The sequence below is a fragment of the Myotis myotis genome, unplaced genomic scaffold, assembly GCF_014108235.1.
Source record: "Myotis myotis isolate mMyoMyo1 unplaced genomic scaffold, mMyoMyo1.p scaffold_m19_p_14, whole genome shotgun sequence".
NCBI lineage: Eukaryota > Metazoa > Chordata > Mammalia > Chiroptera > Vespertilionidae > Myotis > Myotis myotis.
Genome location: NW_023416318.1, coordinates 41,145,119 through 41,169,678, shown reverse-complemented (window position 1 = coordinate 41,169,678; position 24,560 = coordinate 41,145,119). Strand labels below are relative to the sequence as shown.

Here is a 24,560-nt window from a genome sequence, read left to right as displayed (position 1 = left end):
GTGCACTACTCAGATCTTTGTTGGCTCCCTGACTGATTCTAGAAGATCCAGGCCCCTCATCCCAGGTGCCGGTACTCAGAGCCTAGTTCTTCCCCAGCCTCCAACACACACAGCGCCTGCTGGCCTCAGAGAGAGTCGCTGGAGGATGCGGCAGTGCTGCGATGTCTGGGAGAATTTTGGGAACTCGCAGCAAACATGAGGACGGTGAGAGTTCCCGAAGGGCTCCCCGGGTCCTTGGGGAAAACACTGGGTAAAGGTCTGGCTCCTGCCCCGGCCCCACCAGCCTGTAGGTTTGCCCCTGCTAGGAGTCGGTGGGACTATGCTCAGCATCCTCTCCCCGCAGCTCTGCCAGGAGTTCCATCGCACACGTTTGCGGAATTTGCTAACTGTGCCTGTATCATTTCTTTTCACATTGACAAATAAGTCCCCAGAGAGCAGGGCTGCAAAGTGGAAATAGATTCATTTGCTCAACAGCCATGAATGCGCGGAGTCCCTGCCTTGTGAGACCTGCCAGCCCTTTGTAAGCTACGTTTCCTGGTGGAGCTGCCAAGGGGCAAGCAAAGGTGTGCATGTCTGCAAACACGGAGGCCCCGCAGGCCTGTGAGGGGCCATGACTCACTGCACCACCTCCGGCCGCCTGTCCACAAGTAACCAGCCCTCTCAGATGGCAAGAGGGGCACTGGGGCCCAGGCCCTGGGGTGGAGGCGCCACGCCCAACCCTCTGCTGCCCCCAGGGCTTGGCAGAACATGGGGGTCTCTCCCAACACAAGCAAGCAGGGCAAAGGTCTCTGCAGAGCTACGGAGGGAACAACTCTTCCAGTTTCAAAGCAACTGGGGGCACTTCATGGACTTTACCTGTCCCCGCTCCTACTGGAAAGGAAGTGAGGCCCCAGTGGAGGCCCGCTGCCAGGGAGCAGACGCTTAGACCTCCACTCATGGGAGCTGGGGAAGAGGAACCATGGGGCTCCTGGACCAGGAACAAAGACAATGGTGCTCAGCTTTCTGACCCACCCCCAGCGAGCCTCTTCCTCACTGGTTCTCCTGCCCCCCCCCCCCCCCCCCAAGCCTCCGTTTTCTCGTGTGCAAAATGGGAGACTCCAATGATAAGGTGACCCAGGCACCGGCTGCCATTATCAGCCCTTCCGGAGGGCCAGGCGCTTTGTCCACGGGCTGTCTCCCAGCGGCCTGGCAAAGCAAGAGCCCTTCCCTTTTCCACACGAGGAAGGAAGCGAAATACTTAGCACCGCGCCTGGCAGGGTATATGTTCAATAAATATTGATTCCCTCCGTCTGCAGTATTTGCAAACTTTGAAAAGCCATATTCATAGACAAACCCAGAACCTCAAATCCATTCATTATTAAACAACATAGAATAAAAGCATGAATTAAGTAGTCGACTCACAGATGTTAGAAAGAAAAAGACAAAAAGAGCCTGGCAAATACAGGAGGAAAGAAGTGATAAAAGAGCACAATTAGTGAATTATAAAACAGAGAAATCAATAGTGCAAGTAAATTGTTCCTTTTGGGCAAGAAGGCTTACACAGATCCAACCTTTGGCAAATGTGGTAGAGAAACCCAAATAAAAGTAGCAAAAATTGGGTTTTAGCAATTTAAAACATGAAGTAAGATTCTGTACTAATCCATTTAAAAGTACTAATGATTTTCTGATGAAAATGAACATTGCCCCAAATTATTCAAGTTAGTATATAACCCAAGAAGATCAATAACCTTGGAATAGTATTTTTAAATGACCCCAGAACATCTCTCCACCATCTCTGTAAAGGCTGCTAAGTACACATGATTTTCCTGCCGAGTTGTCTCAAACTTTCACAGACTAAACAATTCCAGTGTCACTTACAGTTTCATTGTTTAAATAAAAGGTTGGAAGAAGAATCCTGCCACCATTTATTCTAAGAAGCCAGCACAGCCTGGAGGCCCAAACCGAGAGAGAGAGAGAGAGAGAGAGAGAGAGAAAACACAGAAGCACACACACACCAGGCTGATTAAACTCATGGAAACACATGAAATAACATACCCAGCCAATAATCTACCATAAATGACAAGACTAACCCACTCTCAAGTAGGGTTTTCCATAGAAATTTGCCAGGGTGGTTTCATATCAGGATATCCAATGATGGAAAAAAAGTATTTACATGGGCTAAAGAGGAGACAATTTATATCCTTCCATGAAGGCATTTGATAAATGCACAAGTTTCTCTGATTTGCCCAGGTAATAAAAATAAAAACACCAAAATTTTAGCTAATTAAGAACAGAAAGATATTTTAATGTTATAAAAACTAAATGGCAATTATTTTCAATAAAAAGTCCATAGTCAACATCAATCAACTTCGGGCACATGATCAGCATCTAAGTCCCCTGACCTCTGAGCTGCCTGTTCCTTCCCCAGCCTGGGCTTCCATGGGTGCTGGAGGGTCTCAAAGGTAGGAAGAGGCAAAAGTAGACTAAGAAGTGTTCTCATCTGCTGGGCTGACCTCCTGGGACAAGGCCCACAGAGAAAATGGGTAAAGATGGCTGGGAGGATGATAAGGCGCTGGCTCCCGGCAGTCCCCCTGTCTCCAGCTGGACCAGGAGCACAGGGCAGTGAAGTCACTGGCAAGGATCAGAGCATCCACCCGGGCGTGACTCAATCACCACAGGCTCGCGGGCGTGGGGACCGCTAGGTCCCCCCTCCTACAGCTTGGATTCAGCAGGTCATCCAGAGGCAGAGCCCAGGATTGACAGCTCCTCAGGTGAGTCCCCGCGCGAGGCCCAGCGAGCAGGTGCAGAGAAGCAGAGATTTGTTCCAGGGACCACAGGAAGCAGCTGGGGTCGGGCAATCTGCCTCCCCGGTGCCTGGCTCTTCCCCAGGGACCACACCAGCAGGCAGGGGCTTCATGACTTTGGTGTTTCCTGATTCTGTGAGGCAGACTGGCCTTTTGAGGGCACTGAAACACCCATTTGTGCAGAAGAAAACTGCCATGGTTGACTTTCTGTGTCAGCTTGACTGGGTCACAGGTACTTGGCTAAACCCCATTTCTAGGTGGGTCTGGAAGAGTGTTTCCAGATGACATTAGCATGTGAATCAGTGGACTTGGGAAAGCAATTGCCATCCCCAGAGTGGATGAGCCTCACCCAATCCCGAGAAAATAAAACAAAAGGCAGAGGAAGGGAGAACTGCCCTTCTCTGACTGACTGCTGAGCTGGCACATTGGCGTTCTCCTGCCCTTGGATGGGGAATTACACCATCTGCTGCCTGGTTCTCAGGCCTTGCCTCTCAGACTGAACTACGGCACTGGCTTCGCTGGGTCTCCAGCTGGCAGATGGCAGAGTGTGGGACTTCTCAGCCTCCGTGACCACGTGAGCCAATTTCTCAGAGTAAATCTCCCAATAGGGAATATGGATATATTTCCTATTAGTTATATGCTACAGGATATACATTAGTTCTGAATTGTGGAGCTCTTTCTCAATGCAAAGTGTGGGGCACCCCCTGTTACATTAGGGATGCCAGAAACTCACATAACACAAAAGTCCCTGGAGTTTGAGGAACTCCCCTCCCTGGAGCGGCACCAAAGCCACACTCTCCCGCATCGTTTCTGGAGGGGTCTCTTCCAATGGGACATCACTGGGTCTATTTTTGACAGTGACTCCTGCATTCTTTTCAAAGGCTGCTCAGGCACGTCCCCAGACGGTGTGCTGCTCTCGCATGAGGGAACGCCAGGCTTAGCATACGGGCGTTTAGACACAGGCGCTTTCAGAGGGTGGCCAGAGGTCAGGCTGGGCCTGGTGGCAGTGTCACTCCCTCTTCTATTTTCTCCAGGAAGATTGGCTTTATTGGCATCAAAGTTCTTCCGCTCAATGGCAATTGTGTGTTGGCATGTTTACTTTGTCTCACCTTCCGTTACTTGTTGCTTTTACAACTTACACTCATATCTCCACTTTATGGAAGAACTCATTTTGGTCCCAAGGTGAATCGTTCTTAGTGAAGGATCCTTTCAGAAGCTCTGCTCTGGTTCCTGGGAAGAAGAAAGTTGCTGCCTGGGCAGGCAGTGCTGCATTCTGGGATGGCCACGGGCCAGAATCCACAGCGGGGCTGGGTGTTGCGCTCCGAGTGCCCATCAATGTGGTTTGGGCCCATAGCCCATTCTTCAGTTGAGAAGTGAAATGTTTTTCACTAAAGAATGGGGACAGTGGTGAAATTTTAATCCCTCAACCTGACACACACTGGTGACTCTGCTGCGCTCTCCAATAAGGTACATTAAATTAAATTCACTTAAACAGAATAAAATGAAAACTTCAGAACCTCAGTCACACAACCCACATTCCAAGTGCTGAACAGCCACATGTGACCAGTGGCTGCCGTAATGAATGGCACAGAACAAACCTTCCCATCCTCATGGAAAGTTCTATTGGGCAGTGCCAACCCACTGAACAGGGATGATAATGTTGACTCACGGGGCTGCCGTGGCAATGAAATAAAATGTGATGTGTAAAGTGCTTAGATTAATATGTAGCACGTGTACAAACTTGATAAATGGGATTTTTTTTATTATTATTCATGAAATAAAGAAGAACAAAGGAGACAAAGTAAGACACATGGAAAGCTCTGGGAAGTACTATACTGCCAGTTGCGATAAGAAACACAAAGATAGATGACATATTCACATATACATTTTAAAAGAAGTGCTGGGATGAAAAAGATGAGTCCCTGGTAGAAGAGGAATGGGAATAGACTGCATTTGGCCCCTGGTGCCTCTATCCTGGGTTCCTGGAATGATTCTTTTTTATTTTTTAATCTTTATTGTTGAAAGTATTACATATGTCCCCTTTATCCCCCACTGACCCTTCTAACCAGCCTCACGCCCGCCCAGGCCTTCGCCACCCTATTGTCTGTGTTCCCTGGCATGATTCTGTGTAAGTTATTTCACTTTTGTTTGCCTACGTTTCTCCTTGACCCCCAAAGACATCACAAGTTGAGATGCTGCTGGAATTAAGATGACGAGAAATTCTCAACCCTTTCTAAACAGACGTTATAAATTCTTAAACACTATAAATGTGGTCTCACATCTATTCCCAGCACTGCATGAAAAAAGGAAACACATTCAAAACGAATCTCAGCCTCTGAAAATAACCCAGACAAAACAATATTTAACCCTTCCAAATGTTAAGCAGAGTTCTCTGGTCAGCCCTCCTTAGGAGGGGAAGGCCTGAAGAAGAGAGTCATTGTGGGGACTTGTTGCTGCTGGCTGGGAAGATGGGTCCTAGAAGGCTGGAGCACCCCATCTTTCTTTAAGCAGATCCAAGCCCCACCTGATCCCCACTAATTTCCCCCTTCCCTGAGGCTTCAAGTCTGTCCTGAGTTGGCACCCCCAGAGCTCTGTGTCTTGTTCTGTGTCACCAGAAAATGCCTTTTCTGGACAACCTAATGTGACTTTACTGAAAGTGCTGGGTAGAGTGCATGGCATTTAATATGTGCTCAGTTTTACTTGCTGATGTTATCATCATTAGCTTACTAGACATGATAGCATTGTCCCTTGTTTTAGGCTCCACTGGCTGCTTTTGGAAGCACAAACAGAAGCTTTGAGCACCAGGGCACTCACAGTGACCGTGACCTGGGCCTTTGTCATCAACAGTGGCCCTGATGAGATTATGAAAACATAAAGTTGGCTGAGCAATGTCCTCTGGAGCCTCACACCCTGAAACTGAGATGGTTCTGGAAAAACCAACAAGGCTCTCCTTGCTGCAAGGTGGAGTTAGTGGCCATCTGCTGGGGTGGGGGACTCAGAGGACTTGGAATGTTGCCCTGAAATAGCTTCCTAATTTTCCCGCTGATGTCTAAAATTCTTTTGTAGGTGATCAGGTCTTTGCAAGATTGAAAATACAAATAAAAGTGAGAGAGGCGAGCCAATTATTTAAATTCATCCTACTGTACAAGTGACTGACATGGTAGCTTCCCTTTGAGTAAATTCTAACAGATAAAAAGGAACAGGAGATAAAGACAGTCATACCTATAGAGAATAAAGACTGATGACAGGCTCAATTATGGAGACGGAAGAGACCTCAGAGACACTCTTCACACCTATGTCTTCTCATTTTTCAGGTGAGAATACCGAGGCAGGTTATCTAGTGATGTGCTCAGTGTTAGGGCTGGGTTAGAACTCAGGGGTCCTGAGGGGCCATGGGAGGGACCATGGTGGGCTGGCTCAGAGGGCCCAGGAGGTGGGTGTGTGCCTGGGGGGCTCACTCACCTTTGGGCGCTCCCACTGCAGGCTGGAGAGGTGTTTTCCCTGGAGCAGCAACGGGCCTATGGAAGAAATCTCGGCAGGGAAGGTCTCATCCTCAAACAGGAGGCCTCTGTGTAGGCAACGATCCCGCAGGGTCTTAAAGTCCTGGCCCTTGAACTTGATGACGGGCATCTGGGATAGAGGCTCCAGAGCGTGTGCCATGACTCTCCTTAGAAGACCTCCAACGTCTTTTCCTTTGGGTGAGAAAAAAAGATAGTTTTAGAGATGAGCTGTCAAATCCTTCACATCATCGGATGTGAGCCCTGAAAGGACACTCAGATGTCCGCCCCCCACCCCCTTACAAGTGAGGGGACTGAGACCCAGATCAGTGCTGTCCCTGGTGACACAGCCAGCTGGTAGATGAGCCCAGACTGGAGTCAGTCATCCTTCCTCTAGGTTCCATTTCAATCCGCTGTACCGAACAGCTTCTCAGTGTGCTCTGTGTGCACCAGAGACTACGGGGGTATTTGCACATTAATGAATATTTATTGAGTACTGACCTTGTGCCAAGCGCTTTCTGAGAGCTGGCAATCCAAAGAAAATACAACATGATCTTTATCCTCCAGGCGCTCATTATCAAGTGGGAAAGATAGATTAGACATTTCAACAACAACATTCAACATTCTATCATTCAACAGAAACTGTCTGTCTAATTAAAAATGTGTGCAAAGTCCTGTGGACATAAAGGAGTTATGAACTACCAAGGAGAGTCTGGGATGACTCTCCAACAGGCAGCGACCTTTGAATTGGGCCTTGAAGGAAGGAGAATTTGCCAGGTGGAGAAATGGCAGGTAGTAAAAAAAAAAAAAAAAAAAAAAGTCCCTCCAGGGGCCCTGAGTAGCAAGTGCAAGGAGGCTCAGGAGTTGGGTTAGAAAGGTCATGGGTGTTAGAGGAAATGGGAAGGGCTAGAGGGGTCATTGGGGTGGGGGCTGGGGATAGGGAGTGTTGGCAGAGATGGTCAGGAAGGTAGGTGGGTGCTAGTACACACAGACCCAGGGAAAGTTTCTGGATCTGCAAATCCACATCTGTAAGCAGAGAGGAGGGAAAGACTGAAGAAAGAGGCTGGCCACTCATCTGGTAACGAATAGACTTTTTAAAGGGAAATTTACAAGGAGGCATGCGTTGGGTGGCTGCAAGGCCAAATGGACCCTTGTGCCCCTTGGTGGGCACCAAAGAAGAATATAGAGTAAAAGGGGGACAGTCACAGGGACCATATGAGGTTTCTACCAGGTACTGGAAATTACATGCTTGACCAGGTCAGGACCACAACCAGTTCCAGGAACCAGGAGGCAGTGGAGCGGTGCTGATGTGTATTAGAGTGAACTACAACCAGCTAGTCTCTCAGGGAGGTTTGTGGAAAGCAACCTCCCTTTGACCCAGCTTATGGGACAGGAAGTGGTCACAGCATGGAAGGCAGACCCTCCCCACAGCTGAAAGGCTGGACTGGGAAATGCCTTCTACCTCACCAGCACCGTGGGGCCATGGAAGAGGTGGGTTGTGATCAGATCTACACATAGAATTGTGGAGCAAGTTGGAGGCCATCTGGGGGGTAGGTAGGGACAGAGAGAGGGTGGAGTCCAGGTGGCTGCTGCATTTGTCCATGGGAGAGCGTGTTCAAGGGTTAATAGTGAAAATGGTAGAGAAACAGGTTCCAGAGGGAAGGGGGAGGGAGGAACAAGAAAAGGCAGGTGGTGAGCATTCAAATGGGTTTTGAAGTTTGCTTCCTGCGCTCACCACCTGTTCTGCAACACTGAGTTAGACTCAAGCCTGTGAACTTGTTTCCTACCAGGACGCATGGATAACACCAACCTCCCAAGGCTTGTGGTGGTATTAAATGAGGTTTGCCCTAACATACCAAGCAGAGTGACTGGCACTCAATAAATGGTGGAAACCTAATTTCCCTATAGAGATATCATGGAAGCCTGTTTGTTTGTGTTTTTGTTTTTGTTTTTGTTTTTTGTTTATTTGTTCAGGAGGCTACAGAGATAATTGACATCATTTACGAAAATAGGCATCATTTCCTCAGTCAGCGAGGCCACGTACTTCCATCTGAATCCTGAATCCACACTTACTAGTTGTGGGGCTTGGAAAACCTCCTTCGCCCCAAAAGCTGTGCTTTTTACGTTTTTTGACCAGCGTCTGTCTAGGTAGCACAAAAGTCCCCAAGGTCCACATGTCCTATCCATTCCCACTGCACAGTGAAAAGGAATCAGGTGATGCTGAAGCAAGAGAGAGAAACATAAACAACTCATAGAAAAAAAAATGCAAACTTAAAATAATAGCAATTTCCTTATAGTAACTTATAATAATAGTATGTTACAAATTATTTAAAACATAAATTCAGAGGTACTGTGAAGTGGTACAGTACCTACATTTTTGGAGGGTATTATACACACAATTTCTAGCAAATGAGGTAAGAATTTACATTTGAACTATTAGGATGAAACCACACGAAACTGTCATTTTTGTAGGTCAAGAAGGGTTGACTGGAGTCAGTTTCATATGGTTTAACCCAGTGGTCGGCAAACTGCGGCTCGCGAGCCACATGTGGCTCTTTGGCCCCTTGAGTGTGGCTCTTCCTAAGCCTTAGGAGGACCCTAATTAAGTTAATAACAATCTACCTACCTATATAGTTTAAGTTTAAAAGATTTGGCTCTCAAAAGAAATTTCAATCGTTGTACTGTTGATATTTGGCTCTGTTGACTAATGAGTTTACCGACTACTGGTTTAACCAAAGGTAAAAATGGTTGAAGACAGGCAATTTCATTTGGTTTAGCCCAATGGACATTTCAGTATAGTTCTTGAAAAATAACAGGTGAAAATATATGTCAACAGACCTCACCACTCTCTATAGCAGTGGTTCTCAACCTTCCTAATGCCGCGACCCTTTAATACATTTCCTCATGTTGTGGTGACCCCCAATTTCATTGTCACAAATTGAACATAATTAAAGCATAGTGGTTAATCATAAAAACAATATGTAATTATATATGTGTTTTCCGATGGTCTTAGGCGACCCCTGTGAAAGAGTTGTTCGACCCCCAAAGGGGTTGCGACCCACAGGTTGAGAACCGCTGTTCTACAGGGTTTAGAGAAGAGCCCACAACCAATAATATAAATAGTGGTAAAGCTGAAATGTCACGTAAGAGCAAGTAGACAGCAGTAGGTTTGAGTGTAAATTCAAGACAAAGGCAGTGACGCCTGACAGTGGAGAGTTGTGAAAATTATGGGTCTTCAAGCTCTGCACATGCCTGGCAACCGTGGAACTGATACAGCATCGCCAAGCCACCCACCTCTCGGTAAAATATTGGATTCGAGTATGCGATAAACTCTAGCAATGAGCTCATTTTCGTTTATGAAAACCAAATGGTAGTTCCCCTTAATGACGCAATTACGGAACGGTTACTAAGCAGCCTTTAACTGTCTACAAAATGAGTCGAAATAATTTGGCTTGACTTCTCCATCAGAATCTTGCAAAGGCTCTGCATCTGTCGGCCAGTTTCCCGGGCCGCCCGCAGGGCCCTGACTGCCTGCTGACTTTAGGAACTGGTTGGCTTTAGGAATCCCGTTTTAAGACTCACTTTCCTCATTTGTAAAGTGGCGATGGTGATAATATGCAGGGCCTAAAGTCGTGAGACTCAGATGAAACCGTGCTCGTCGAATACTTAGCACTGTGACGTGTAAATAGATAGTGATCAATACATGATGGTTATTAGTATGACTATCACCATTTTGACCACAAAGGGAATGTGCAGAAGCCCCACCCCTCTAACATGAGGCCTTGCTCTTACGAAGGACAGGCTGGGCTCAGAGGGGTCTGCAGGGGTGAGAGCCAGGGCCGAGGGATGGCATCCACTGAGCGCCCAGGTGGAAGGAGAAGGGTCCCGGGGCGGCGGGGGGGGGGAGGGGGGGGCAGGCCTGGGTGACTGTTGCTGGAGGAGATGGGCTGCTTTGTGAGGGAGAAGAATCTTGATGAGGAAAGAAAAGGCAGGAAGGAAGGGGAGCCCCCCACACGTGTGGACCTCACAGCTACCGGGTTCACCTTTCTCTCTGAACTGCTTATGGCTTTGTCAGGGAACAGCCTGTAGGCTTGCTTAAAAAATTGTTGTTTTTTTTTTTCTTTTCAATTACAATTGACATTCAATATTATTGTGTATTAGTTTCAGGCGTACAGCATCGTGGTCAGACAATCAGATACTTTACAAAGGGATCCCCCCGATAATTCTAGTACCCACCCAGCACCATACATTATTCCAATATTATTGCCTATATTCCCTATGCTGTACTTGACTATTTTGCAACCGCCAATGTGTACTTCTTAATCCCTTCACCTTTTCCACCCAGCACCCAGCCTCCAGTCCCCAGCCCCTCCCTCTGGCGACCGCAGGCTGTTCTCTGTGTCTGTGAGGACTCACTTTCTCAGGCGGCAGGATCTACAGGACTTGACGACATTTCACTTTTGTGTGCAGCAGAAAAGGCAAACCAATTTCCCTGCCTGTCACTTTAGGGAGCGCTTCGTGGCTTATTTCCTTTCTTCTTGATCCTGCTTGCCTCACTTTGCAAGATAAAAAAGGCAGAAGTTCAGCTGCCTTAATAAAAAAAAAAAGAAAGAGAGATGGAAGGTCTACCTGATATTCAGGATAAAAATCTGTCTTGCTGCTGGGTTATCTCTTGGGGCGAGCAATAAAAATGGCACAGGAAAAGCTAAAAAAAAAAACACAAAAAAAAACCGGCAAAAAGAGTTGATAAAAAGTCCTTAATGTGAGAAGCTGCATGAGCTAATGAATCAAGACTCCGGAGGAGGACGAGAAGCAGGCGAGAGGCGCTTTGCAGGCTCTGCAGCTTGTTCTACTTCCCTCGGTGTCGATAAAATGAGTTCAATTGAGTCCTTCCCTGTGCCTTCTGCTGGGTTGGGTGACTGTTTTAGTTGGCTGGGGCTGCAAAACAATACCACAGGCCAGGAACTTAAGCAAAGGACGTGTATTTCCTTACAGTTCCGGAAGCTGAACGTCCAGGGTCAGGATGCCAGCATGGTCAGGCTTTGGAGAGAACCCTCTTCTTGGCTACAGTCTCCTTCTCTCTACGTCCTCACATGGCAGAGAGAGTGACAAGTGTCTCTCTTTCTCTTCTTATAAGGCCACAGCCCTCCTGGCAATTGGTGGTAAGAGGCTGAAAAGGGAGAGAGCCAGAGGATGCGGTCCTCTAATTCTGAGTAGAAACTTGCACGAGTCTTAGCCTAACCCAGTGGTCGGCAAACTCATTAGTCAACAGAGCCAAATATCAACAGTACAACGATTGAAATTTCTTTTGAGAGCCAAATTTTTTAAACTTAAACTATATAGGCAGGTACATTGTTATTAACTTAATTAGGGTGCTCCTAAGGCTTAGGAAGAGCCTCAAGGGGCCAAAGTGTCGCATGTGGCTTGCGAGCCACGGTTTGCCGACCCCTGGCCTAACCCATCTGTACTGTGGCTGTGTGGGACAGGTCCAAACCAGCATAGCAAAGGCTTAAAGGAATGAACTGAGATTTGACCACTGCCCACAGAAGATGAGCTAGAATGCATAGACAACTTAATTGATTTGATTGACTACATTTTTTTAAAAAATCAACATTCTCCAGAGGATTCTAACAGAGCACAGTTTAAACAACATAACACTCACTTTGCCCAATAGAATCCCAAACTATTCAAAATAAAAGAACTAAGAGAATGTGACTCATTCTCAAGAGAAAACAATCCACGGGCAGGTGCCCATTCTGCAGTGATCTAATGTAGAAATGATAAGATAGTCTATATTGAGTGAAAATAAATTTCAGGAATAAAAGTGAAATAAAGCCACTCGGGACAAAGGAAAACTAAGAGAATTCATCATGCAGATATGCTTCAGAAGAAATGACCAAGGAAGTCTTCAATTTGAAGGGCAATCATAACAGGGAATTTGGAATTTTCAGGAAGGATATATAGTAAATAGCTGAGTAAATATGTAAGACAATTTTCCCCCTTAAATTCTTTAAAAACACATATATGTGTTTAAAGCAAATATTATAATATTTTTTTCTGGAGAGGTTTCAATGTATGCAGATGTAATTCATATGACAACTATAACATAAAGGACAGTGGAAGGGGATTGAAGGGGTCTATAATGGTTGCAAGTTTTTTGTATTTTACATGAAGTGGTAAAATAGAGTGTGACAGGTTAGGTATGTGTATTATAATGCCTAGACAGCCACTAACAAATAATAAAAATAATATAGCCCAAACACCAATAGATATGTTCAAATGGATTACCAAAACATGTTCAAATAATCAAAAGAAGTCAATAAATGGGAAACAGTGAACAAACAAACTAAAAATCAGACATAAATCCAACCATATTTATCAATAATTAAATTAAATGTTAATTAACTCCAATTAAAAGGCAGAGACTGATTAATAGATGGGTCAAATAGACTTCATAACAAAGAGTATTACCAGGAATAAACTGGGGCATTTAATATTGGTAAAAATTCATCACGAATAAATAAAAATCATAAATGTGTAGACACCTAATAATAAAACCTAAAAATGAACCAAAACTTAACAGAATTAAAGGAAAGAAGCACAGTATAGTAGGATATTTTAGTGCTCATATTTCAGCAATTAATAGACCAACCTGACAAAAAATAATCAGTAAAATCATAGATCTGAATAACACTATAAATCATCTTGATATATTTGATATATATACGGCACTATACCTAACTGTCGAGTATACATTCTCTTCAATGTATGAGATACACTCCCCAAAACTGACAATATGCTGGGCCATAGAACAATATATTCCAAGAACTGAATCACACAGAGCATGCTCTAACTGAAACAGAGTTAAGATTAGAAATCAATAATAATATTTAAGAAAATCCCAAATATCCAGAATTAAACACTTCTAAATAATTCATGAGTCAAAGACTACATCATAAGGAAAATAAGAAAACCTAAAACAAGTAGAAGGAAGTAAATAATAAAGACAATAGCAGAAGTTAAAAGAGAAAGCAGTAGATAATTAACAAAGCAAAAACTGATTTTTTTTTTAAAGATCCCAAAAATTGACAAACCCAGAGTCAAACTGGTCAAGGACAAAAGAGAGAATGCAAATCACCAACATCATCACCGATAAGGGCTTATCACCACAGAGCCTATATACATTGAAGGAGTGGGAAGAGACTACTATGAACAAACCAATGCAAACAAAATTGATGTTATAGAAAGTAGACAGATTTCTTGAAAAATACAATTTACCAAAGTTGATACAAGAGGAACAGAAAATCTGAATTACCCTGTATCTAATAATGAAATGGAATTTGTTATTAAAAACCTTCCAAAAAAGAAAACTCTAGACCCAGATAGTTTCACTGTGAATTCTATTATACCTTCAAGGACAAACAAAACAAACTTCTTCAGAAAGTAGAGCAGAAGGGAAACATAGCTGAATGTATCACATCAGCATAACACTACCAATAGCACCTCATAAAGGAATCTTCGCCCCCGCAAAAAGTACAGATCAACATACCTCATGAGCACAGATGGCAAATATACTTAAGAAAATGTTAGCAAATCAAATTTAATAATTTAGAAAGGAAAATAAATTAAATATATCAAGATCAAGTTGGGTTTATTTCAGAAATATACAGTTGGTTTAAGACTAAAAGAATCAACCAATATAATTACAATATTAAACAATATAATTAAAATTATTTGACAAAATTCAAAGTATATTTATGATAAAAACTTTCAAAAATCTAGAAAAAGTAAGTAACCTTAAACTGATGGGCATTTACGAAGTACTTGCAGCTTATATCATATTAATGATAGAAGAGTGTATTTTTCCCCCTGATGATCATAATTAAGGCAAGGGTGTCCACTGTCAACACTTTTATTTATCATTGTACTGGAGGTCCTAACCAGTTCAACAGGAAAATAAAAGTCCAAAATATCAGAAAGAAGAAGAAAAGTGAAATCTATAAAATAACTACTAGAACTAATAAATGAGTTTTGCAAAGTCACAAGATACAAGTTAATATAAAAATTAACTGACTTATTGTGTAGTAGGAATAAAGAATAGAAAAATAGTAGCACCAGAAAAACTACTTGGGGGAAAAAAGTCTAACTAAAGACATCATGATTTCAACACCAAGAACTACAAAACGTTGCTGAGAGAAATTAAAGAAAACCTGAATAAATGGAGAGACGCATCAGACTCATTGATTGGAAGGCTTAGTATTGCCAAAATGGCAATTCTACCCAAATTTATACATAGATTCAATACAATCCTAATCAAAATTCTTTTTTAGAAATTGACAAGCTTATATAAACTTTATATAAATGCAAAGGACCTGGAATAACAAAAAAAAATTTTTTTAAGAAAAATTTGGAGGACTTAACCTGACTACAGTTCTTAACATAAAGCTATAATGTTGGCAAATAGATAAATCAATAGAGAGCTATATACAGATAGATCAGTGGAGCAGAATCCAGAATCCAGAAATAGACCAAAATATATGGTCAATTAATTTTGGCAAAGTTTCTAAAGGCAATTCAATGGGAATAGAAACATCTTTCAAAAAATGATGCTGGGTCAACAGGATATCCTTATGAAAAACAAACACACACACAAGAACCCTTACATACTATACACAAAAAATCAAGTAAAAAAGATCATAAATCTAGAAATAAAAATGAAACACTTTTATGAGAAAACACGGGAGGATATACTTGCAAACTTGGGATAGATAAATTTGTAATGCCTATATCAGACAAAGGACGTGTATCCAGAATATACAACAAACTCCTATAAATCAATAACAGAAATATAACCCATTAAACATAAAAATAGGCAATAACCATGCCTACTTTAAAATGCAATTGCATAAAACTGGGCAACATGAAAACTGGAACTTTCGCCTAGTTGGTGTGGCTCAGTGGTTGAATGTCGACCCATGCACCAACAGGTTGCTGGTTGCCTGGTTTGTAGGCTTGATCCCCAGTAGGGGTCATGCAGGGGGAAGCCAATTGATGTTTCTTTCTCTCTCTATGTCTCTCTCTTTGTCTCTCTCTCTCTTCTTCTCTAAAATCAATATATAAAACGGAACTTTTATATTATTGGTGCATATGGAAAATGGTACAACCACTGAGTAGAATTTTTAGGCTTAGGATATGAACATACTCAACCTCACTAAACATGCCAAACTATTCTCTAAGGTTGTACCGAGTTTTCATCTCAATAGCAATGTAAAGAGTTCCCAGTGCTATATATCTTCACTAACGCGTGGTTTTGGCAGGCTCCTTATTTGTACCCATCTGGTGGGAATCAAGTGACAACTCCCTGGAATCCTAACTTATGTTTCCCTGATTACTGCTAATATGTTCATTCTTCATTCATATCCCCTCTCGTGCAAAATGAATTTTCAGATCTTATGCCCATTTGTCTATTGAGCTGCTGTTTCTAACTGATTTGACACTTTCTTTACTCCAGATAGACATCTTTTGTTGGCCATATGTGTGGCAAAAATCTTCTACCGGTTGGTGACTTATCTTTTTACTTTCTTGGCAGTGTCTTTGATGAACAGATATTCTTCACTTTATACAAATATAAATGTGTTATGAATTTTTGCTTAGAAGTTTAATTTTAATAAATTGAGCCAAATGTTAATTCTTATGGGAACCTAGTATAAGAAACTTTATTCATATTAAAAATAAACAAACACACAAGTTTTTAGGCTCGATCCCCAGTAGGGGTCATGCAGGAGGCAGCCAATTGATGTTTCTCTCTCTCTCTCTCTCTCTCTCTCTCTCTCTCTCTCTCTCTCTCTCTCTCTCCCTTCTTCTCTAAAATCAATATATAAAATGGAACTTTTATATTATTGGTGCCTATGGAAAATGGTACAACCACTGAGTAGAATTTTTAGGCTTAGGGTATGAACACACTCAACCTCACTAAACATGCCAAACTATTCTCCAAGGCTTTACCAAGTTTTCATCTCAATAGCAATGTAAAGAGTTCCCAGTGCTATATATCTTACTAACGAGAGAGTCTCTTTTTAAGCCAGGAAGTTTGTTGTCATTAACCACATTCATTCTCCCAAAGCAATGATTTTTAATAATTTTTATAACTCCATAATGTTTTTAAGAAGTGTAATATTCATAGCAAAATTCTGACATGGACTTGCAAAGAAATTCTTTGAGTATTTAGGAAATAAATTTCATATTTCTAGAAGCAAATATAGCCTTATCAAAACCAATTATTTAACTTTCTCCTTTTCCTCTTTTCCTGTTTTATTTTTTTTCCTTCCAAAAATAGAGCTCCTATTTTGGAGGAATAGGAGAATGCCATTGAGATATATAGTCATACGTGTTTATATATATATAAACATATATATATGTTGATATACATATCAACATATATAATATATAATATATGCTATATAACATGTATTTATATATAACATGATTTTTAAAAAGTAGTTGATAAGCTCTCCCTTTAGTTCCTGTATATATAAGATTCTGAAACCAGGCTGGACTGATAGACTGGGTAGGTGGCAGCCTATAGCATTGTAAAGTATACAAGTACAGCAGAGTATAGTAAATAGAATTCACAGTTTGAATCAGATTACTGACAAATGATTCTGGATTATTTTAGAATTACTGTACTGTAATGGAGTTCTGTAATTCCTTGTCCTGTCCTGGGAGGAGATGTTGAAATGAAAATGAAAGTACTTTTCAATTCTTTCATCATTCTTAATGATAGAAAGAAAGGAAGAATAATGAAAATTCGAAAAGATCTCAAAACCAAAAGGATGGAATTTAACCAAGGAAACTGTAAATCTGTCTTCACATTTAAAAGTTAATTGTGTGTGTAAATAGTGAGTCTGCCTTGGCTAAATTTCATTTCAAAAATATTTTGTATGGCCTACTTGGCTTCCTACTTTAAATGAGGCGAGGCGGTGAAAGATTTAACACAATCAGAACGGCTGTGACAGCAGTAAAGTGTTGCTCTGGACAGGATAGCCCCACCCCCTGTATAAGATGCTCCTGGCCCCACCTGGACATCTAATCCACTGTGTTCAGTTCTAGGGGGCTGCTCTTCAAGAGGCACATCAACACTATGAATGGTACCCAAAGAAGGGTGTTAGAGTAGCATGGGGCACCTGGCCAGGAAGCAGTCTGCTTGCAAGAAGGGTTTTCTGGAATATAGTTATGTTCTACCTGGAAAAGGTGGTGACTTTTTCTAATTGGCCATAACATGCCACTAAGTAAACACACCAGGAACCTAGAGATCACTTCCTGCAAAGCTGGAAATCTAGAAAAGTTTACTGGGAGAAAGACAGATTGAGAGCCAGCCCCGAATCCTGTTCCCCAGCCTTCCAGGATATCCTGGTTGGAGAGAGCAGAGATTTAATCACCTCTGGCCCCCCAACGAGGCTCCCCTTGCTGCTTCACTGACCCTAAAGACCCACACCAGACTCATCATAATTAAAATGGCAAACGTGAAAGACAAAGAAAGAATCTTACGGTCTTGTTTGAAAAACTGAGCTTTGCCTTGTCCCTTAAAATGAAAAACAAGACATCGTGGAATGGTGCTCAAGCATGTGAGGAATCAGGTTGAAAGTGTGGTTTGAATCCAGATGTTGCTTAGTGACTGAATGATCTTGAGCAATGACCTGAATATCTCTGGGCCTTACACATAAAATGGGTTGGGTGGTGGTAATAAAACCAGCCTCATAGTATTAGGTGGGTAAAGATTCTTGCAAAGGGCTTGGCATAGGACATAGTAAAAGTAGGTCTCGTGACCATCACCCTGTAGCCTGGCCCTGAACTTGAGCCCAGTGGCTGAGGCCCTGTAGCAGGAGGTGAGCACTCCAGGCATTGGCTAGGTACCTCCTGGTCTTCCACCAGTAGGTTTCTCCAGGTCCCCGGAGTTGTGTTCAGTATAGTAGCCACCACCCACCATGGTCACTGAGCACTTGAAATATGGCAAGTGCAACTAAGGAACTGAATTTGAAATTCTATTTCATTTTTAATTAACTTTCATTGAAATTTACACACCCACACTGCTAGTGGCTGCCTCACAGGATGGTGCCGAAGAAGAGACCTGCTAGTGTGATGAATGACCACAGCCCACGATGAATGACCACAGACCACAGAATGACCACAGCACACTCTTCGATGAAATCGCCATGATTATTAAAAGGGGTGCAAAATCACCCTTAAAGTGGGCAGATCCCTTCCAACTTTGACCTGTAGGGGTCCTCTCTATTCAATTGCTTTTCTTCAACATCCTAGTTTTGCCACCACCTACCCAGTCTTTTCTGCCAGCGGCAGCAGCTCCCCAGGCCTCACAGCGGCAGGTGCCAAGCTTGCCAGGGTGCCCAGGGTGAGCTTAGCAAGCCCCAGCAACAAAGGGTGGTTCTGTCTGCATTTTGCTTCCTGCCTGGGTGTGGTGTTCACCGCTCTCTCCCGGCTGGTGTTTCTCCGAACAATGGAAATAAATCGGATGTAATGTAGCAGAACACGACAAGGGACGGTTTCCCCTTAACAAATACTCATTTGAAATGGTGCCCAAGCCCTGCTCGAGGAGCGATCTATTTCCCACAGCAGTGTTCCGGCAAAACCCATTACTAATTCCACAACTCAAATTAAAACTAACAGAGCTTGAAGGCTGGGGCCGACACTCTCTCTGCTGACAAGGAGCGAGGAAGGGTGGGGGAAGGCGCCGCGCACTCGCCTGTGTATGTGTTTAATTACACTGTTTAACACATCGAGAATAATTTAGCCACCCAAGTGGAGAAAATAAGGCACTTAACTGTTCTCTGGTGGAAAAAAAACCACAAAACCCATGCAAACCACTTTTAGCTGTATGCCACCTGGGCACACCTCTGGGCTTTGGAGGGAGAGGAAGAGAAGGGGAAACCAGGGAAAAGAGAGGTAGAGTAAGGGAGAGAGAGAGAGTAGGAGGAGAGAGAGGTAAGGAGAGAGGGACAGCTTGAGGGAGAGAGGAGTGAGAGGGAGAGAAAGAGAGTAAAGGGGAGAGAGGAAGAGATGGAGGCAGGAAGGAGGGAGAGAGAAAAACAGAGAAGGCGAGAAGGAGGGGAGAGAGCAAAGGAAGGGAGGAATAAAGAGAAAGAGGGAATTTCCCATACGTGCAAATCCACAGGGCGTTGGGAAGGACACATGACCACTTCTCAAGGTGAGGCAGGCGGGGGCCTGGGGCAGTCCTGTGTCCATGTGCATAAAGTGACCTGATTAAGTGAGTAGACAGGGTCTGGGAACCGGGTTAGAAGGAGACAGCGACGCTGGATTAGGACAGCTGCTGAGTGGAAGGGACATGCCTGCAGTGGCCCAGGAGCCAGCCATCCTAAGGCCCTCCCCCTCAATCTCTGCCTCAGGCACGTCTCTTACCTTCCGTTCCTGAGAAGAAGCAGGGGGTTTCAGAGACAGTGCCGAGTGATGCAGCTCAACTGGTTGGAAGCCACATCTGGATAAGGATTCGAGGAGCAGAGGACAATGTTTGGCTGAGAACGAGGATAACGTTCCTGACCTCCCCTTCCTCAGGCACGTGAGAGTTCATTGGATCCAGATGTGGGCCCCTGGCTGCGTTCCCTGAAGGCAGGTGTGTGGTCAGCTCTGATGGAGACCTGCCCCTCAGGGTCTCTGTCCACCGGCTGTGAGTGGGGCTGCTCAGTTCTCTGAGCTGCATGGGCTTGACCTCCGGCAGGGGAGGTGGGCACAGAGGGGCTGACCCAGCCAGTGAACAGAGCCCAGCGTGCTGCCCAGAGGGAAATCAAACCGAGGTCCTGGCCACTCTCAGTTTTAAGGATCCCTTGTGGCCCATGTGGCAGAGCAAGAATATTAACCTCAGCATCGGCTCTCTTCCAGCCCAAGAACTCAGGCAGCTCATCACCCCATCACCCGGGGCCACTACCTTTAGTTCAAGGTACTTCTCTCATTAAGTGCAGCTCTACCAGAAGGGGTGGCGGTGGGCAAGCCTTTGCTTCCACACCCCTCCACCATCTCTTAAAATTGTGCACGTGCTTATTAGCTAAATAGACCATCTCTGAGGCAATGCAGACGCTGGATAGAGGTGACTTTCAGCTGCCTTTCAACATGAGTGTCACAGATTACCAGGGGCTGGAAAGCCTCTTAGGGATCACCTTGCTCAACTATATTAACTATTAAGTCAAGGAAATAAGGTTTGGTTGAGCTTTCTGGCTGTTTATTGAGAGAACCAGTTTTGCAGACTGGAGAGCATGCATGGCCTCACATTGTATTGCAGATTTATTTTTCATTCAAAAAAAGCCTTGTGCAAAGCAGAACACAGTGCATGGTAGAGAAGAGTACCCTGAGAATTTAGGGGTCCAGACAGAAGAGAGACCAAACCCAGGGCTGCCTGGGTCTGAGGCAGTGCTCCCAACAGGTGTGCTGCAGGAAAGTGCTGGAGCACTCAGTTCCGCCAATTTCTTTGTTTGGCCTTCTCCGAGTCTTTATATACAAATCTGAATCATGATTTTCCAAGGAGGGGAGAGTAGGAGGCATCATTCACCCAAGTGTTTGATCCCAGAACCTTATATCAGGAGCACCTAGCGACAGCTTTCAGAATCAGTGTTCCATGTTCCATGCTTTAGGAAACGCTTGCCTAAGATATAGAGTCCGGTCTATCAAGGACAGGGAACACCAGTGCCTTACACATGTCCAGCAAATATTAATAACTAGAGGCCTGGTGCATGAATTCATACATGGGTGGGGTCTGGCCAGCCCGTCCTGATTGGGGTCCATTGATCAGGGGCCAGGCCAGCCGGAAGGAGGGGCCATGGGAGGTTGACCAGCCAGCCCTGCCCCCATCAGGCCAGTTGGCCAGCCACAGTGCACGTCATAGGGACAGGTTGTTCCGTTCGTTCTGGTCACTTGGCTTTTATATACATATAGATAGTAATTTGATTTGTTTCGAACAAATCTTATGTGCTGTCTCAGGTTCCCTTCATGTCACTTGTCTCTGGGACTCTCAGCCCAGACAACTTCTGGACTCAAATAAAGTGCCAAGTTTAAGGACTAGGATCTGGATTTCCCAGTGGCTGCCAAAGGGGCCAGATGGCACAAACCCAAAGTTCAGGAGAGTTAACTCCCCATGGGGCAAATTGAACAACAGAAGATAGGAGACGGAATGAAACCTGCATGTAAATTTCCTCCCCAACCTCTCTCAGTAGAGTGTCCCAAGGCCTGGTGTTTCTGCAAAGCTAGCCCACAGATGTTCTGCGTTGGCCACGTGGCCAGCGATGTCTTTTTGTGAAGGTGACACTTCTCCTTGCATTGCTTCCCATTCTCCTCTCCTTTCTCATTTCCCTCATCCACACTGTCCTGATATTGCATCTCCCAATGAGGCATTAGCACTTAACCTTTGTCTCAAGCATTGTTTTGTAAAGAATCCAGGCCCAAGGGATATAAGTAGTATTAACTAAAAGTTTTTTGAACATTGACCATGTGCCAGCCACTGCCCAGCACTTTGCATGTATTATTTTATTTAATCTGTTCAGTAATTGTATGAGGCAGATGCTGTTGTTACCACATTTTAGTGATGAGGAAACTGAGACCCAGAGAGGTTAAGTAACATGCCCGAATGGTAATATCACATAACACATATGGTCAGAGCACGCGCAGTGCTGGCAAGAGAGGAAGCACCCAGTGCCAATAGTTGGGTCATTCATTTGTAATTTCTTGATAGCACCTCTTCTTCTAAGCCATTCTTTCACGTGAATCCCTCACTGAATACAACCAACAGGGGGACAAGACAGTGCACTGAGAACAATCTAACTCTAGCTCCATTGTTTGCATCTGGTGTGCAGTCAGCAGCAAGTCACTCACCAGGTACCTCACGTTTTTATCTATAAATGGGAGGTAATGAACTCATGTTACACATAACTCTTCCCTATTACACAGTTGGCTGATTATTACTACACTAGTGGCCCGGTGCACAGATTCGTGCACAGTGAAAGGAAATTAATTAGAAGAAAGACTCATGTGGTAATTATGTTACTGCAAAAAATTACATGTCAAAATAGTATATATAATATGGTATAATAAAATTAAAACACGTGTGCAATTGGCGCCAGTGGAAGCTTTATATGTATTGCACAGGCATGAGTCAATGCTTATTTTTAAATTGCCAGTGCACATCATATGTACTGGCCGGTCAGTCGGTTGGTAGGATGGACATACAGTCAGTCACTTAGCCTTTTATATATATAGACATAGATTGGCATCAACCAATGTGCTAACAATTGAGTCCTCCTGCAGCTATCACCCTCAAAAACAAAGTCTGGGTCCAGCAGGATACAGGTGGGACAACTCAGGAGGATGTGGTGACTGGAGGATTCCCACATCCAGGGAATGCCACCCAGGCATCAGCAAAATTCTGCATGTGCCAGGGCAAACAGGCAGTCGGCAGGTCACAACCCAACTAACTATAGAGGAAACATATCCGCACTTATTGCAACCTGTTAGCTTGGCCTCAAGCAAAACAGCGTGAGCTCTGCTCTCTGAGACCAGGATCACATCTCCAGGATGACCCACCTCCAGCAGCCACAGGGGCACAAACATTGACTGGGAAGCAGCTGGAGGGGTATAGGAACCGCCCGAACCTCTGAAGTGGCTGTGATCAGTCTTTGGGACTAACCTGGATTTTTCAACTCTGTTTGTATCATTATTCAGCTGGTTCATTAGAGAACAGAAGGCAAGGCCTGGGCCCCATTCCTCCCCTCAGTATTAAATACTGACCATGTGCCAGACACTATGAATGGAAGGACAGAGATGGGGGTATCCATTATGGTCAATGTAGTGCTCAAGGTTGCGGCTTTGCATGAGTAGAAAGCAAAGGTGACTCAATGATTAAGAGAGGCTCTCTTAGAGAGTCAACTCATCCTTTGCCCTGGGTTTCCTCAAAGCTTATCCTTACACACTGCATCAAAAATACAGCTTTCAGAGCTACTGAAAACATATTTCTGGGTTTGCAGATTAGGAATCTACATAATTTTAAGAGGCTCTCTTGGTCCATAGCTCTAGGAGGTCACCATTCAAACCTTACCTGTTTCCAACAGGTATGTCCGATGGAGCACTCGGTGTCAGCAGTATTCCCAAAGGGATCCGGATCCCAGTAGGACTGGGCAGGTCCCAGGGCTCAGCAGCAGTCTGGGGAATGAGAGTGGCAGTCTCTCTGGGGAAGTGAAGTTGCAGCCCTCAGTGCTGGCATCTGGCATCTGTTTGCTTCTTCCCCTAAGGCTCTTCCTTATAAGGGCACACTAGGCATTGCCCCACCTCAGTTAAACAATAATCAGCAAACACTGGGCACCTCCCTGAGAGGGGACATTGGATTTAACTGCAAGATCTTCCCCACACTGGGCCCCAAAGCGATTGCTACCTGATTCCTCCTTACTTCCTGGAGCCCCCAGCTGCAGATTTGCCAGCTGCCTGGGTTTTGGGTTTCTCATTGTTTCCAGATACTCAGCTTATTTTACTTCAGGGACTTATGTTTCTACAAAACCACCTGGGAAGCTAACTTCCTGCCTGCCTCATTCTCACACAGGGAAGCCCCATCGCCACGTATTGCAGATCAAGAGTGTATGCTCAGTAAATCCCATCACCTGGTCTTCCTGCTGGAGAGAGCATCTCTCTACAGGTCACTGCAGAATGCAGTATCCGGGCCTGGGAGACTGGGGAAGGTCTTGGCATCACCCCTGCTCAATGGAGGGGGAGAAAGCAATGAGGTGTGGAGAGCAGATGCTTCCTGCCTGCAGAACCCTGGTGGCGAGGCTCCCCCGAGGTTATAGGAGGGGGTGATAAAATAGGGCAGCAAGAGGAGTGTGGGAATCACTGAGAACAGATGTGACAGGATCCATCCCCAGACTGGGGTGGGTGGGAAGAGATGGGATTTGGAATGAGAGCACTTGGGAAGTGTGGCTCAGCCCATGTGCCTGGGAGTCAGGACCATAGGTGAGGAGCATCATTCAAGGCCTGAAACCGGGTTTTAATCTCAGTCCTACAATTGCTGGTTCTCTGACATCAGCACACCTCCCTCCTCCGAAGGTTAGTTTATTAATCTGTTAAATGTGGTTTACAATGCCAGCCTCGTCTCCCTCATATTTATTTATTGGGGTGCCTATATCCCAGGGGACACACTCTGTTAGGACTTTGACTATAAATACAGTAAACAATAAACACACTCTTGTATAAGCGTAATTAATGAATAAATAGACAT

At 44.3% G+C, this 24,560-nt stretch overlaps 1 protein-coding gene across 1 annotated transcript in view; it reads right to left on the bottom strand.

The window, feature by feature from the left end:
- CAPN13 (calpain 13) overlaps positions 1–23,546 on the bottom strand; it is a 66,546-nt gene extending 43,000 nt beyond the window's left edge. Inside the window, exons 1-2 of the mRNA XM_036335549.1 lie at positions 23,391–23,546; positions 6,246–6,475 (exon numbers count right to left, since the gene is read on the bottom strand). Of these exons, the coding sequence (XP_036191442.1) occupies positions 6,246–6,443 (198 nt within the window). The 5' untranslated portion in view covers positions 6,444–6,475; positions 23,391–23,546. The remainder of the gene's footprint in view (positions 1–6,245; positions 6,476–23,390) is intronic.
- Between the last annotated feature and the right edge of the window lie 1,014 nt (positions 23,547–24,560).